Source organism: Lacerta agilis, chromosome 3 (genome assembly GCF_009819535.1).
Source record: "Lacerta agilis isolate rLacAgi1 chromosome 3, rLacAgi1.pri, whole genome shotgun sequence".
In the NCBI taxonomy this organism is placed as follows: Eukaryota; Metazoa; Chordata; class Lepidosauria; order Squamata; family Lacertidae; genus Lacerta; species Lacerta agilis.
In genome coordinates, this window is record NC_046314.1 from 77,773,226 (window position 1) to 77,790,869 (window position 17,644).

Genomic DNA, 17,644 nt, shown 5'->3' on the forward strand with positions numbered 1-17,644 from the left:
ATGCCCTATTTCTTATTAATTCATTTGCATATCTGTAATCACATACCAGCCGACTGTTCTCCATCTGTAGATGTTTGCTGTTCCATTTGCAAAGGATCCCTTGCTACTGCCTCACTGCTTTCTCTCTCAGCTGACACTTGTATGTTTACAAGATCTTCAGGGGAGAAACCTGCTGGCTGAGAGATTCTGAAGGTATCACTGTTGTCACCTGGCGATTTTGCATCCTGATAATCTGATGTAGTTTGATCTGACTTTACAGAACCATAACTAGTTTCTTTGGAAGGTTCAGTTTTATTCAAATCATTGCCTGGCATGCACTCTGATGACAAGCCCGCTTCTTCATAGTCTTCCTGAAGACTGCATATTGAAAAGGCAGGAGTTTCTCTAGTCTTAGACCACATATCTTCCATGTGTGCTTCAATAATGCATTCAGATGAAACTGTGTTGTGTTTTGTTTTACTATCTGTCATCTAAAAAAAAAGTCCAAGTTAAAACAAGCAATAACATTTCCCCAGTGAGCAGAAAATTCTGACCGTGCAATGCCTTGATCCAGAAGGCAAACACTGAACTCCCTGCTCGAAATAGTTGGTGTTTTTACTTCTAAAGATGGAGACGTGCATTTTTGAACAAGCGGGCTCCAGCTACTAAAATTCATTGACCAACCCACACATGGATAAGAGGGCTTTGCACATCTGGAATGGTAAAGGTAAAGGACTCCTGGACGGTTAAGTCCAGTCAATGGTGACTATGGGGTTGTGGCACTCATCTCGCTTTCAGGCAAAGGGAGCTGGCGTTTGTCCACAGACAGCTTTTTGGGTCATGTGACCAGCATAACTAAACCGCTTCTGGCGCAACGAAACACCATGACGGAAACCAGAGCTCATGGAAACACTGTTTACCTTCCTGCCACAGCGGTAGCTATTTAGCTACTTGCAGTGGCATACTTTCAAACTGCTAGGTTGGCAGCAGCTGGGACAGAGCAACAGCAGCTCACCCCACCATGAGGATTCGAACCACCAACCTTCTGATTGGCAAGCCCAAGAGGCTCAGTGGTTTAGACCACAGTGCCACCCACAAATCCCCACAACAGGGTGAGCTCCCATTGCTCTGTCCCAGCTCCTGCCAGTCTAGCAGTTTGAAAGCATGCCACTGGAAGTCATGGTGTTCCGTTGCACCAGAAGCAGTTTAGTCATGCTGGCCACATGACCCAGAAAGCTGTCTGTGGACAAACACCAGCTCCCTCAGCCTGAAGCGAGATGACCGCCGCAATCCCATAGTCACCTTTGACTTGACTTAACCGTCCAGGGGTCCTTTACCTTATATCTGGAATGCAGATACAGCCATGAGAACATGATGTGGGCTTCCTGAATTAAAAATGTTAACTTAGAAAACATGGAAGACTGCAAAAGAGGCTATAGGCCTGGGAATTAGCATACATCAAAGTACACAAAATGCACTGTTTTAAAACTCCAGGAAGAAATTCAGTAACAGCTGGTATATTAAGGGACTTTTATGCCTGTATGTGTTGGGCTCCACACATTTGGTCATCATTGGAATAGGACAGTAAATGCATGAGTGTCAGCTGACCTGGAAACAATCCCAATCACCCACATCATCATCATCATCATCATCATTGTTGTTGTTTTTGCTGCTGCTGTTTTATTATTTAGACTTCATTCCAGAAAAGTGAAACTCAAAGTGACTTACAAATATGAACCTAAAATGCACAATGTATGCATATATATAAACCAGATTTAACTAAAGCCCACCTTGCCAAAAGGTAAGCAGAAAATTAAGGTCCTTTGCACAACTATCAACTTGTCTGAATATGGCTCAAAATGTTCTACTTTCCAGCATCTGTTTCTTCCAACCTACCCCAGCAGTCCATCCTGAAGCTTTGCTTCCTTCCATAAATGATATTTTTGTTTCTTTTGCACGCAGTGGGGGTGTGATAGACCTTCCTGGAGAAGCAGTTGGAGTAGCTAAAGGAGTAGTTCGAAGGCTGGATCTCAAAATAGATTGAGGAGTAAAACCAGGAAAGCCAGAGGAAGATGTAGATGTCAAAGCTTTAGCTCTCTAAGAAGAGGAGGAAACATGTTAAAATGGGAGGCAGAACCCACTAATTACATGGCGCTTCAGCCTCTGTATCAAACAAGTTCATGAATCCTTCACAATTCTACATACCCTAACAACCAGAGGAGTTTCTAGGAGCTTTAATTCAGGTGCTCTTCTACTGCTCTTATATAGGGAGCCTTGAGGGCTGGAATGCAATGGACTAGAAAGCATACAGGATGCAGAAGCTCTTGGCGACAGGTACCGATTGCTTTGAAGGGAAGGTGAATGGAGAGGAATAGGCTGGACCACCAAGTCAAGCAATCTGCAAACATTTCAAAATGTTTAAGAATTAGGTTGTATTAACAAACAGAATACAAATGTAAAATGGTGTTGCCATAAACAGGGTGGTATTTTAGGCATCCCTGCCCTACCACTATGACTCACCTAGGCTTTTCTGATTTTAAAATCTAAAGTTGCTTTATGCTTTTATCAATAAATAATCACAGCTCACCTGCCATTTTAGTTTAGTAATTAAAAGAAAAAAAGAAGCTTTTTTTGAGCATGGACACTGTGAATATACTTCCATTTTTTAAAAGGCCCACATAAAAATATATATAATTCAAGGCAACTGTCAAAACAGATTTCTACTCATTACAACTGATGTTTTCAACAGGACTGAAAAGCACCCAAAGGCTACAAACAAACACCTATTGAAAAATTTTACCTGGAGCATTTTCTTAAAGATTTAGTAGCTGGCGTCCCAATAAATGGATCTGGTATCTCTGTGTCAGTGCAAGAATCCACTGTAGGTGGTTGTTCTTCAGTTCTAGGATTTGAAAACACGAGAGTGACAATCTCATGAAAACCACTAGATGCACAAGTACTGTCTTCCCAAAGAGGAATAAATAAAGCACACACAGTCAGAAGCCAGGTAATTATGTTCAAGTTTGGGTAAGGAAGCAAAGGTTAAGCAATGAGTTGCTGCCTTTTCAACTCTTTTGGCTCAACCTTATTCCCCCTTCTTTTCATACAAAACTATTATGAAAGAGCAGCACACAGCTTAGTATGTTACGTAATGGTGGCGCCCTGGTATCTGTCAAAGTTTCTACCCTAAAAATTAACACTTTTGTAATGGTATCAACACCAGGCTATTCATTATGCTCCATAGAAAGCAGGTGAAGAATATGGTCAGCTGTGGTGAAACTCCTATTTTAGTACTGGGCAACTTAACATGCAGTAATTTCCTATGAAAATAAAATGAATACTTACATATCATTTTGAAATGACTTGTTTTTCTGTTCAGTTCCCACCCACACCTCTCCAATTTTGGACAGTACATTATTGATTAAAGTTGCTTTTGTGATGACATTTCCTGCAGTAACTTTCTTTGCAACTGTTGACAGTGGCTTTGGTCTTAAAACTTAAAAAAAGGAAAAACAACATTAAACACTTAAAGCAAGTTTTGAAAGGTTTCATCACAACACACTGAAAATACTTACTTTCCCGCCGTAGTGAAGTTGGCAAGTGGTAAGGCTTGGTTCGCTCTACAGCAAGCTTCCTTTGTACTCTGGGTAGAACTTTCCCATACTGGTCTAATATGGAATTTCTGGCAACTGATCTCTCTCGCCAGCGGGGATCGCGATCATTCTGTTTAAGAAAGGAGTGATAAGAGGAATTTAAGTTAATATTTTACAGAAATACATAAAATAGTAAACCCGGGGTTAGGAGAGGCAGTTCCACAGTCAAACTGTATAGAACTGCTTACTCATGGGCTCTTAAAGCTGGACAGGAAGATTTTTCTGACCAATATTAATAGACCAACAGTACACCATGCAAACTATATATAAAAAAGGTAAAGGACCCCTGACAAGTCCAGTCGCAGATGACTCTGGGGTTGCGCTGCTCATCTCACTTTACAGGCCGAAGGAGCCAGAGGTTGTCTGCAGACAGTTTTTCTGGGTCATGTGGCCAGCATGACTAAGCCGCTTCTGGCACAATGGAACACCGAAACCAGAGCAGCGCATGGAAACACCATTTACCTTCCCACCGGAGCAGTACCTATTTATCTACTTTCGAACTGCTAGGTTGGCAGGAGCTTAGGCTAGTCCACCAGCAACCAATATTCATGGACTGGGACAGCCTGGTCTCCGTTGTCTATGCTCTAGTACAGTGTTTTTCAACCACTGTTCCGCGGCACACTAGTGTGCCGCGAGATGTTGCCTGGTGTGCCGTGGGAAAAATTGAAAAGTAATTATAAAATACTTTCTTTGTGTTTATTTGATTCCTATTCAAGAGAATTACTTTATATATAGTCAATATAGGCACAGAGTTAAATTTTTTAACATTTTCTAATGGTGGTGTGCCTCGTGATTTTTTTCATGAAACAAGTGTGCCTTTGCCCAAAAAAGGTTGAAAAACACTGCTCTAGTAAACTCCTGATTGCACTACTGTAATGTACTCTATGTGGGCCTGTCCTTGAAGACAATCTGGAGGATACAGCTAGAGCAGAATATAGCTGCAAGCAAGGCACTCTGAAGAGACCACTTAACACCAATCCCAAAAACACTGCATTGGAGATTAGTGAGCTACCAGAACAATTTCGAGGTGTTAGCAGTAGCATATAAAACCCTAAATGGCTTGGGATACAAGTACCTATCAAAAATTTCAGGCCCCAAAATTGGCAGGTGAGGCCTTGGTGGTAGTTGATGCTGACCTGTGACATGGCCTTTTCAGTGGTGGTTCCCGGCTTGTGGAATGCCCTCCCTAGTGCAGTATGCCTGTTTCCATCACTATTAACTTCAAATAAATGGGACCTGAAACAAAATGCTGTGGCATGGAGTGCTGTGGTTCAAAATTCCAGACATTCTATGCCACTCCTCAACCCCCCTGAAATTTTATGGGAAGCAATTCAGAAATGGAATCAATTAAAAATATTAAGGCCTACCATGAGATTAGCTTTCAGTGATTGATTCAGCTGTAGCGCAGGAACGTAGTTGGCACGCTGAAGATGATGAACTAAGAGGAACTCATGATTATTAACACCAGTGCTTGTCCTCAAGAACTTCTCTAGACACTCCTAAGGGGGGGAAAGGGATTTAGAATATTAAGCTTCCTTTTCTGGAGCAATAAGGGTCTAAATATGCAAACACACATGCACATAGTGTCAATGAGATTTTCAATCACTTTTTGGAGTAGAATTGTACTTTCAGAAGTTATTCATCCACAAGATTACCTGTTCAGTTTCTGTGAATGGTAGCTTTAGCAAATCTTCCATCAGTCCCAGCCCCTGACAGGTTTCGTATACATGTTTAAGCATATCTTCTACATTTAACCGAGTAGAATGCTGCCGCAGCACACTCCAAGCTTCCACCATACAACTGCAATCGATTTTTGAAAAGCAGGTTAATGTTGTGACAGATATTACTGCTACAGGAAAACTGCATTAAAAACTAGTATTACAGATGTGCCAAGGATGTAGGTGTTCATCCAATACATGCTATCATGGCATTTATTTATTTATGCATTATTTTATTTTATTTAAAAAGCACGCCAATACCATAAAAATGAGTATTAGTATCTTATCAACTGGGGAACATTTTTCTTCTTGAATACAGTGATATCACAAAGAGTAAAAATAATAATAAATGCTGCACTTTTTTTCACCTGTTAAACAGCAAGACAGTAAGGTGAAGTGTTACTTCACTGTTGCTCATCAATGATGGCTTCATTGTTTGTATGTATCGGAGGGCTCGCCTGTGCTCTCCTTGACACATCAAGAACTGAATTATCCTTATGTGTTGCCAAGGCAATTTGATTGTAGCTGGATGAAACAGATAGGTCAGGGAATTCTGCAAGAGTCCAAGATAATATTCAGAAACCTCCCGTGGACTTTCAATCTATTCTCTACTAAAATGAAATTATGGAATCCAATGTATATACCAATTCTATAGGACAGCTAGATCTGTCCTATAGTGCCACCAGTCAGTTGCGCTCCCACTAAAGCAAGTTAAACATGACATTGTAAGCAGGTCAATTAGTGTTAGCATAGCTAGTACAGTGATGCTGAGAACTGACAGCTCAAAGCCAGGTGACTTCTAATTCTATCCCCATCTACACTGAAAGGGACTGTTGCCAGTGTAATAGTCATGTCCCACACTGCTGCAGCACCAATAAGCTACTGGCAGCATCAGCCCACTATGATTGTGAATAGAGAGCTAATACAGAAACCATTACACTAGGAAGCATTATAATTTTATTCAATTAGTATGCCATTAAATTGAAGAAGGGCCATAGCTCAGTGTCACACTATCTGCTTTGCATGCAAAAGTTCCCAGGTTCAATTCTCAACATCTCCAGCTAAGGCCGTGTGAGACCCCGTCTGAAATCCTGAACAGCCGCTGCCACTGAGCTAGACAGACCAATGAATTATCATTTTATATACCCACCTCAAAGTCATTGTGATCCAAACACCAAAAACCTTGGATTAAGTTAACCAGACCTATAGGAATTGCAAAGGCAGTTGGGAAGGAGCCCACTGAAGTATCAGCCTTGTTTGGACAGGAATGCATGATGTCCAATAGTAAATAAATTGTCTAATTATAAATATTAAGGGCAATCATTATTTGAGTTTGTTTTCTATGACGTGCTAGAACAGATACATTGTACAACATAAAACCATCTTTCCTGCATCTTCTTCCTTTGGTTTTTTGTCTCCAATAATTAATATCTTGTGTTGGTGATTTGTATGAGAACAACCAAAGTCCAAGTATATTCTTGTTTGCTGAACCACTTATTTGAGTTGAAGCATGCAAACAGCTGGGGAACCGGTTATAAAACCACATGAGTTCCACTGAAAGCCCTTGTGGAACAACAGTAGCTGTTATTTTCATTTTGCTTACACTTTTTTTAACTAGAACCTTATGTTTAAGTAAAGTAGATGTATTTGTAACAGACATCCTGACTAAGAGAATACAGTGCTGCATAACAGTATTATTTAACATATACAATTATCCTACAATTTTTTGGAATGCAGCAATCACTTAACAAGAAGAAATTGCATTACAATGGAGAAAAATGCTAGAATTAAGCAATGCCTGACATAGGTAGCTGACAAACCTTAACTTTGTGTATGAAGCAAAAAAAAAAAAAAAAGAGATATATGAAGAATTAGGAGGCTGCCTGTAACAATGAGATTTACCAAATATTTAAATTTTATATAGTGTCCAACTAGAGGTCTGTGCATTTTGCATCACCTTGACAGCCAAACAAAATTTGATGATGCAAACAACCCAGGCCACTAAGGTTATTTATTGCCTATGACACTGTGCTGAGGATTAGCAGCCAACTGAAACTACAAAGACAAACACTTGCACCTCCCCCCCTAAACAAAGCACTGAGCCTCAGAAAGACTTAAAAGGAGCTACACTTGCAGCACATCAAGATGTCGTGCTTGCTTTATAAATTCCTCAATGGTTCAAGTTGAGGTCTGGGAGATCTGAGGGTTTCTCACCAGAGTAAGAGAAATGCAGAGTAAAGTGTCCAACATAAAAAGCTGGGGGTGGGGTGGGGGAAGAGAATCAACTCAATGTTATTCCATTAAGATTCATAAAAACAGTTTATGTAAAAAGGTTATACTTCAAGAAACAGATTATGCTTATGGTTATGTGGAAACTATGAGGTCCCAAAAATACTTTATGCAATTAATTTATATGAGGGGGTGGGGGGAAGTAGAAAAAGCTAAAACTGTAAAGCTTTTAAATAATGATTTAGTTTAGTAATTTGAGATCCTTGGTTATGGTGTGCAATACATGCACAGGTGATAGGACTGGTGGTTCTGTTCTTCACGTTGTAGCACAGTCCCTCAGGTTGCTATTCTCAAAGTCTATGAGATGGCAGATACTGCTCTTTTTTGCAATTCCTTGCTTTTGGACATCAAAAGTTTTCTTCATCATATGCTATAAATTCTACACATTCATGAATTGCCAATAAAAGGCTATTCTCTGTATGATGTATTTTAACGACATTATATTTAAGTTTTTGAAAGGATACAGTTGCATGCTTGTAGAGATCTTCAATATTTTCCAGTAAGTAGAGATCAAGTAGTGCCTATAATGCAGAACACACTGAGTCAAGTATTCCATTTGTTAAAATATTATAAAATCTTCACCAATCATACTTACATGTAATGTAGGAGGAGGGTATTTTCCTGTTCCTCCATCATCTCTCTGCCACAACTTCACTACAGAATGGCCTAACTGGGAAATCAATCCATCAATCATCAAACAATCAGGGTTCCATTTGCCTCTACAAATAAAAAAAAGTTGTTGTTGTTGTTGTTTAAAAAAACCTATTTCCCATATGTTGAAAGCATATTTACCATTTCTATTAAATGACTGTGCAATTTAGATTTCTCATAGAGAGCGAGAAATCTGAAACAAAATTTGAAAACTTGAATGCACTGGTACAGGGATCTCTGTAGGAAACCTTTCAGCCTGACACAGTGACATTCCCTTCTGTATAACCTTCTGGGAGCTGAATGCCAGTGGTGGGTGGGACCAGAGGCAAAAGTGGGTGGGAGAATGAATGCAAATTTTACCTTAGTAAAGTAGCCTAGTTTCTATGCACAAACACACACATACCCTATTCATCCATCTAGGCAAGCAATAGGTATCCTCAGAGTTCAAGGACACGTTCCAGCCAAGGAGAACATTCAAGTGGCATTCAAAACAGGGTCTGGGAAGGGTATAGCTTGGGAGGGGGCATGTGGCTAGGAAGAGTCCCAAATGTCATATACAGTGGAGGAATGCATTTGGTCCCTTGGCCTGAGGCTCCTCACTCTGACTGTAGACGTTCTTTGTGTAAAGCCATTGAAACCTATTTAAGCTTTCTTGAATACAGGAAACAGCTGGATTTTATTGGGCATTTTTATTACATGCTACAACAGATCCTGAGAGAACAGCTTAGTTTGACAATATAAGAGAAGCGAAGAACAAAAACTGCAGTTATAGTGCTTTTAGAAGTAATGTTTATATAAATATTTTGCAAACAATGAATGTCCACAGGCAAACGTTTTGCAATTTTTGAAGTGCAAGCAAGTCCCTTAAGCAATCTTGCCTACACCTTGGTGCTTATCTCCCTGATAATGAAAACCCATAGGCTATGACATAATTTGAAACTTCATTTATTAAGAGATTACCTTGATAAACGTTCCAGCTTCTGACGACACCCAGCATAAAAATGATGTATATGTTGGTAATTATAGAATGGTTTTGACAACTGCATATCTTCATCTACAAACAAGAGAGAAATGCTCATTTTAAAAATATTGTTAAATGAAAACAACTAAAAACAGAACACATAGAAATGATCGTCTCTGCATTTTGAGAACAAACAGCCTCGGCCCAGTATACCTGAAGAAGTGTCTCCACCCCTATCATTCAGCCCAGACACTGAGGTCCAGCGCCGAGGGCCTTCTGGCGGTTCCCTTACTGTGAGAAGTGAGGTTACAGGGAACCAGGCAGAGGGCCTTCTCGGTAGCGGCACCCGCTCTGTGGGACGCCCTCCCATCAGATGTCAAGGAAATAAACAATTATCTGAATTTTAGAAGAAATCTGAAGGCAGCCCTGTTTAGGAAAGTTTTTAATGTTTGATTCTATTTTTAATATTCTGTTGGGAGCCGCCCAGAGTGATTGGGGAAACCCAGCTGGGCAGGGTATAAATAATAAATTATTATTATTATTAACAGTTGAACTCTACTGAAGCAGAGAAACTACCAGTGTTACAACATTTTTTAAAAGCTACTTTTGCAAGCTACTCAAATCACTGAAAAATCTAAACGCTGTATTAGTCAAATTTTAGCCAATGGGATTAGAATTAAAAGACAAGCTTGTTCATGTTTCAGGTTATTTTGATGCAATTGAGTTGTGTCCGAGAACTGAAATACAATTTTTAAAAGCTTACCTAAACTTTCTGGAAGAAGGCTGGATCGACAGAACCAGATGACCACTTGCACATACAGTGAAAGGAGACTGGTTACAACCTGCTTATTTGTCAGATCTGTAATGCCTGAAAATAAAACAACAAAGTTCTGTCAGCTTTTAAGCATAATGCATCCTTTTGAAAGCACTGATAGATCACAGCAGATCATTCACTGGTAAACTGTTACTATGACAAGCTCTCATCCTCTACCTACTTGGTAGATTAACAGTCTACTTGTATATGCATCCCTTCTCACATCTTGGTGAACAGAGCCTTCAATTCTGGCTCTACTTCCCTCCAGATTTATTTTAAAGCATACTACTCCCATCCCAAATAGAGCCATAAAAAGATACCGAGCCGACTGCATTAGGAGTTCAAGACCCAGAATTAAAGTCTAGTAATTCTGAAAAAGCTTTCCTTTAATCTTTTTGGTATAAGCATCCTATGATTTTGCATCAGACACTAGTTTTTATTATTATTTTAAAAAATTAAAAAATAGAGGCTTTCTCTCTTCACCAAGGAGATGAAATTTAAAATAGCTGTAAATACACATACATAAACTGCCTTACAGAAGGGGGGGGGAGAATAACATTCCTGTTCATTAGAAAGTTACATAAAATGTGCACCTTAGATTTGATCTCATTTACACACCTTTTTCTGTGAGTTCTTGTGCTTCCATTACAAAACAGCTCAAAACAGTGCTAAGGTTGCTAAGAAGTAACTCGCAGTGCTGCAAAGACTGTAGAGTTTGTGGACCAATAAAGTTAGATGACCCATCAAACAGTGGGACACCTTTTAAAACAAAGACAAAAATTATGACAATATTAGTTTGACAATATTAGTTTGAAGTGAGTTTAAACATGCTTTCCCTTAACATCCCTAGATGAACACGTAACCCAGCCCATTTACTAAATATGTTCAACAAACTTTCATACCACCAAATCAGACTACTTACATAGTCGAACAAAGTCTTCCTTAGTGCTAACCACTTTATTCCATGTCCATTCAAGAACAAAGCGCAAATTAGGGGCAGAATCTGGTTGCTCTTAGAAAAAAAAGAATAAAGCAGAAGTTATGATAGTAAGTCTTGTGTGCTAGAGGAAATTTTAATCAAATTGTAAGGCCTTATTTACCTTCAGCAGTCCACTGTTTAATGAAGCTAGTGAGAAGTCCTAAGGAACTAGTTTGGATAGCAGCTGACAATACAGCTTCAAATTGCTCTTCCTAAAACAAAAAAATAATGAAAACACATTGATCATTCCTTCTAATGCTTATTCAAGTATTCTCATGCTTATAACAGGTACAGATAACGGTAAAGGACCCCTGGAACGGAGGAATGTGACTGGGAAAAGATGAAAAAGGGAGAAAACAGCTATCAAAACGATCCTCACGGTGTTTGGATAGGTCAGTTCTTGGTTTACACGGAAAAGCTATTTGAAAATGTGTCTCTAGCCCTTAGATATGAATGCAGGAATCTGAGATCTGGAAAATAAATGCTTCCCTCCATAACATTTTGTGGCAGGGCCCCATTTATACAGTTTTTATGCAGATGTTAAAGTCATGAATACTATATAACACTGGTCAGACAAGGATGTGCATCACCAAATGATCCAGACAGTCAATTAAAATGAGTCCTGAATGCACACATTTAAGCCTACTTTCATGTATGCCTATATCAGGAACAATATCTGAATTTAACTAGATTTGGGTGTTTAAAAAGAGAAGCATTGTGAAAACACTACATTTTCTTTTCCGTATTTGTCATGGACACACCTGACTCAGACTTGAAGGCTGTACATCGATAAATCTTGGAGAAAGCAAGCCAGCGACAAGACATCTGTTATAACTATCAGGAATGGCTTCATTTAAGGAACCACCAAATTTTTTTAAGAAATGCAATGTCTGTAAATAACAAAACACTATTTATTAAGACAGCAAAAATTAAGCTGTCAGCAGTAAACTGCAAAACACAAGTCATAAAAAAGATTAAACACTCCCTGCCAAAACAAAGGCCGATGAGTAGTAGTTATACTTATCACTTTTTCTATAACCATAAAGGGAAGATTTATAGAATTCATTGTTTTCCTTCTGTGGATAGTAAGGCTAGTAAGAATCTTGGAGCCAGGAACTACTGCGGACTTTTTTGCAAGGCTGCGTGTTACTGCTCGAGTGCCATTTTGGCAGCACTCCATAGAGATCCATGGACATTTAATTGGTCCTTACTCAGGGTGTTGCTCACTGTTGAGCCTATGTACTACTGTTGTTAGAGATATACTGGATACAACTAGAACTATCTGGGGACTGGAATCCAAAGAACCTTGTACATGCATGGAAAGCACTCTGCGTACACACAGACACAGGGTGCTTGTTTTCTGTTCCACCTACAACTTACATAAACTTTCACAGTGGAGGGTCTCCTGACTCCATGAATAGCCTTTCAATGTTAAAGGGAAGGATGCATCAGGAAAACCCTATTACTTGCTTCTTCTGCATAAAGCACTCTTATGCATTCTGTTATTCATCTACCCATCATCTTCCAGGGACAGTGTACAGAAGTATGAAAATTCACAAAACATATACAGTACAGCATTTCTTTTTAAAAATTCAGGCTAAACGTATAAAGCTAAACAACAAAAAAGGCAGTTTCCTATTTAAAATGCCTGGGCAAACAGGTCAGTCTTAAGTCATGAACAGGCTGGTATGGAAAGAGGCCTAGGGTGTCTGGGTCCCTATTTAGGGTTTTGAAGGTAAGGACCAGCCTTTAAATTGGACCCAGATCTGAATAGGCAACCACTGAAATTCTTTCACAACAAGTATAATATGGGCCACTCTAGCAGTACCGGATGAATTTCTCCACTAACTGAAGCTTCTGGATCATGTTGAAGGACAGCCACACATATAATACATTAACAGTAATCCCACTCAGAGGGTAACCAAAGTGTGAATCACCATGACAAAGCTCTCCTGCTGCAACAGTAGTCAAGGTTGGCAAAACCACTAAAACAGATAAAAGACGCTCTAGGCAACCAAGGCCAACTGAGCCTCATGTGGTAATTATGGATCAACTTGTATCAACTGCATATCTGGTCTTTAAGGGGAAGAAAAAAAACCTGCCTGAATACCAGTTACTGAAAGATGAGAGCTACCTACCTACACTGCCTTCTCAGGATTCAGTTTCAGATCACTGACCCTCATTCCAAGTCATTATTAAGTGCAGAATTGAATGCTTCTGATAAAAGTGTATAATACGATCAGGTAATCACAATCTGACCTTTGATTGGGAAGGCCTTTGCTTGCTTTCGGTGAACATTCTCAGACACATTAGAATAAAACTGCTATGGTAGAACTTACTTCTACCAAATGTTATATGCTGATGACTGCCAAAATTAGTTAAAAATGTGAACAGGAAAACATCATAATGAGAGCAACAGATAATTAAAACTTACATCCTTTTGAAATCCTGTGCAAGTAACATGAACAACCCCAGTGTTCAGCAAACAAGTGGCATCTAAAGAATAGAGAAATTCATTAGATTATATTGCTGCCAGCAACATTTAATAGGTATAATGCTCAATTAGCTGAAAGGTAAGACAAGTTCCTTATTTGCTTCCTATTCTGACAAACTTCCAAGCTTTTCTCTAGATACGATTTATGACACAAATCGTGCAAGAGACCCAGATCAATACAGATTAACTATTTTTAAAGAGATTTGTTAGAAATGTGCAGATGTGCTTGCAGCCTACATGCTGGGTGAGAGACTGAAAGGGACTTTGAAGCAGAAGTGCTCAACTACGTAAGCACCTCTGCTTATTATATGCAGAACAGGGGCAGGCACAGCTCGTGTTCAATAAGGCCCCTCCTTAAGTCTGATTGCATGTTCAGCTATCTTACTTCTCACATTTGCCTACATACAGACTACATGAATGCCTTTTCTAAAATAGTGCAGGGAAAGTTATAAAATACTAGTGCAGTTCACAATATAAAAACACATAAAAAGTTATACAGCCACTATACAGAAGATTTCACTTTTTCCACCAATGATATTATTGGTAACAACCAATAAGTATCCTGTTACACTAAGACAACCAATTCCATTTGAAAGTACAGCAATGTGTTAGCTGGTTAAAGAATTGGATTTTTCTTCCTTAAACCCCCCCCCAAAAAAAAATTGAAGAAAAAATACTTTCCCCTCAAACTGACATTTGGACCACCTGCAATAGAGCAAGGGCTGTGTATTTTTTGCCTAACAAATCATCTAGACATTCCCTCCAAGTAGTAGCAGTCCTAATTGCTAGAAATGATACACAGAATACAAATTTCATCTTTGAATGTCTTACTGAACATGTTCCTGTAAAAGTAATTGATGGTACACATACCAAAGTTGTAGGTGCTTGGGTTAAAAAATTGTTCAGGTGGAGGATACGAAGGAGGTACACCACGACTTAAGCTTCGCTCATGTACCAAGACATCCAGAATGCGATGTGGAGAAGTCATGCTCACTACAGCATCCAGGGACCATAATGCAAAATAGGGGCAATTGTGTAGAAATTCCCCAGGCCTTGAGAAAGCAGACCAAAAAAAATAGTTAGACAAGCTGTTAATATACTAGATATTACTTTTGAAAATCTATGAAGAGAAGCTGCCATTTCTTACCTTAATGAATCTGGCATTTGAGCATGATACCAGCGATTTATGTCAAATATACCTAAATAGGTAGATGGGTTGCCTTGGCCATATGTGTTTACTTGCCAGCTGAAGATTGATACACTTGTATCAGGTGATATGACTAGGAGGAAGAAAGAGACGGTAGTACTATAAAAGTGCTGGCAGCTACCAATTACACAAAAACAGCTCAAGAGCAGCAGTTCAGAAACCTTTACTTTATCATTATTTGTTGATACAGCACTGAAATTATTAACCAAAATTTATGCAGAAACGCATTTATCACAGAATACTCAATGCAAAATTAGGAGGTTTTTACACAGCATGTTCTTATTCTTAGTTCTAATGGTAAGTTTTTTAATGCTTACTGTACCAACCTTCATTAATACCATCTTCTCTGTCAACATGGCTTCGAAATTTCTCTACTGTTTGACAACCGATCAATTTGGTGTTGCTAGTCTGCCCTCTTAAAGAGAAAACTCCACCCGTGAGGTCTAGGCTGTACCTTTCTTCACAGTATTCTAAACCCTGGGGGGAGGGGAAGTAATCACGTTAAGTCAATGTGCAATCTACAGGTTAGTAAGATACAGTATTAATAAGTTCTGTTTTAATAAAAAGGAATGCTTAAAATTAATATCCCAATTATGACACAGAAGAGTGAGATTAATACAAGGTAAAGTGCACAAAAAGGAGGGAAAGACTGATGCCAGTAGCAGTCTTTTTACTTAGGTTATAAATGTTAACAATTTTCACATTTTTTGAAAGGATGTCAAAGAAAACTGGTTCCACCAACCACAAGAAACGTATTTAATTATGAGAATAGCCTACAGGAGCATTCCAACAATGAAAGAGTTCTCCAGGAAAGCTATGTAGGTATTTTAAATAAAAAGTTGATGTTCAGAGTTGCTTTAAGGACAAAAGATATCCCATCTCAGAAAGTGGAGCTCTGATTGTATGAGTTCTCTTATCCTGTAAAACATACCTGTTATAAGGTACACACTGCAGCATTCCATGAAATAGAAACAGTTTGTGACATTCAACATTAGTCAGTCAGAATCCACCCACTGAAATAAATAGGGTCTATTCCTAGTATGACCCACACCAGATATCACTCAGTGAAATTTGCTATACAGGTATATTCTTAGTAAGTCGTAGACAGAATGTTAAGACAAAATCCTACATTAACCAACTGGACCAAGCAAACTGAACTAAACACCATCAAATAGAGTTAGAAGTAATTTCATTTTTTGACAATCAAAGAAAATTGCTATGAAATATGTGACCGTATTTTTCCCTTTATCTTGAAATGTTTAATCAAACAAACATTTAATTATTGCCAGAGAATGTAAAATTAGCATAGCTCTGGAAATAAATAGGAGAAGGAACCTTTGCAACTCTTCAATATACAGTGGTACCTCTGGTTACAAACTTAATTCATTCCGGAGGTCTGTTCTTAACCTGAAACTGTTCTTGAACATGAGGCACGCTTTTGCTAATGGGCCTTCCGCTGCCGCCGCCGCACGACTTCTGCTCGCATCACGGGGCAACTTTCACAACCGGGAGCATCTACTTCTGGGTTAGCAGAGCTCGTTACCCAAAGCACTTGTAAGGAGGACGGTACGTAACCCGAGGTTCCACTGTATATTGTGAAAGTCAATGAAGGAACCAGTATGAAAAACATGCAACACAAATGGTAACTGAAATACCAAAAGTAATCTCAAATAAAAATAAGACAGAGGAGGTGTCAAGTCTGAAGCAATACTTAATCAAAGTTAGGCCTTTCTGTGAGGTTTCAACAGTCCTTATGAATTCGTGTCAATTTGTTAGGCAAATTGCGCTTGAGTTGTCTGAGTAGTATATGAATATAACAGTATTATGTTTAAAGCAATATTAAAAGAGGCAAACCCAAGAAAAAATCACTTTATAATGACAGGATGCCAAAACACATGACAAACTAGGAAGCATCTAAGGAATTAAGCCCGGGGGAAGAAATAAAACACAAGCATGTAAGTTCTTTTTAAGCTAGCCAGAACGCTTGGGGCACTGTTAAAAAAACAAAACCCAGAACTCATAAAATCAATGACTGACAGGCAATAAAAATACCTGCTCAAAACACAAGTAGATAAATCCAGGAATTTGTTTTGGCTTTTTATGGCAGTACCTGAGCCTCAAACAAACTAGAAGTAATGACTTTTGCATGCAGGACAAGTTGATCATTTATATGAAGCATTGTTACAGAAAATTCAAATCACTATAAAGAGATCACTGAAACTGCTTCCACGTGTTTGTTCTTCACAGGTGCCTCAAGTCTGGAAGCTGTTCACCAAAAGAAAAGTCTTTGGCTAGCACAATAAGCTCCATTTCATGCAGTCTAATGGACTACATACACCTTCGGGTAGTATCCTAAGGATTATTTCCCACATACAGTGGAAGTTCGGGTCGCGAACATGATCCGTGCGGGAGGCACGTTCGCAACCCGCAGCACCGCTTCTGCACATGCACGAAGCGCCAAAACCCAGGAGTAACCCGTTCCGATACTTCCGGGTTCGGCGTGAGCGCAACCTGAAAAAATATAACCCGCAGCGTTCGCAACGTAACGTATGACTGTATTTGGCTTCTTATAGATTCAATGCCAGGAACACTGACAATGGGTGGCAGGAAAGAAAGCTAATTTACATCTATTTTAAAGCCAATTGCATGATATTATTGTGCATACAAGTTTCATTTTATCATTTCATTTTTTAAGAATGCAAATTCAGTGATGCACGCACACTCCAGATTTGTTAACTGGATTAATAAAGAGCAAATGTAGTGAACACTTAAGAATTAAAAGCTGAGGAAATGTCTTCTGAAAATTATATATAAAGTTGAAACTAAACTCAAACTGATTACATCAATTTTATCAGTGCCATTAGGACATCTCTACATATTTGTACATCTGTAGCACACT

The 17,644-nt window shown here is 39.0% G+C and overlaps 1 protein-coding gene across 2 annotated transcripts in view; it reads right to left on the reverse strand.

Moving 5' to 3' along the window:
* The window catches only part of AHCTF1 (AT-hook containing transcription factor 1), a 47,785-nt gene that overhangs the window by 9,925 nt on the left and 20,216 nt on the right, over positions 1-17,644 (reverse strand). For both annotated transcript variants that reach the window (XM_033144401.1, XM_033144400.1), the window contains exons 8-29: positions 15,072-15,222; positions 14,686-14,818; positions 14,409-14,590; positions 13,479-13,540; positions 11,806-11,934; positions 11,166-11,256; positions 10,988-11,077; positions 10,684-10,824; positions 10,015-10,119; positions 9,251-9,344; positions 8,235-8,358; positions 8,104-8,160; positions 6,501-6,647; positions 5,719-5,903; positions 5,288-5,432; positions 5,000-5,131; positions 3,555-3,702; positions 3,325-3,475; positions 2,780-2,881; positions 2,185-2,377; positions 1,876-2,076; positions 47-470 (exon numbers count right to left, since the gene is read on the reverse strand). In XM_033144401.1, the coding sequence (XP_033000292.1) occupies positions 47-470; positions 1,876-2,076; positions 2,185-2,377; positions 2,780-2,881; positions 3,325-3,475; positions 3,555-3,702; positions 5,000-5,131; positions 5,288-5,432; positions 5,719-5,903; positions 6,501-6,647; positions 8,104-8,160; positions 8,235-8,358; positions 9,251-9,344; positions 10,015-10,119; positions 10,684-10,824; positions 10,988-11,077; positions 11,166-11,256; positions 11,806-11,934; positions 13,479-13,540; positions 14,409-14,590; positions 14,686-14,818; positions 15,072-15,222 (3,187 nt within the window). The remainder of the gene's footprint in view (positions 1-46; positions 471-1,875; positions 2,077-2,184; positions 2,378-2,779; positions 2,882-3,324; positions 3,476-3,554; positions 3,703-4,999; positions 5,132-5,287; positions 5,433-5,718; positions 5,904-6,500; positions 6,648-8,103; positions 8,161-8,234; positions 8,359-9,250; positions 9,345-10,014; positions 10,120-10,683; positions 10,825-10,987; positions 11,078-11,165; positions 11,257-11,805; positions 11,935-13,478; positions 13,541-14,408; positions 14,591-14,685; positions 14,819-15,071; positions 15,223-17,644) is intronic.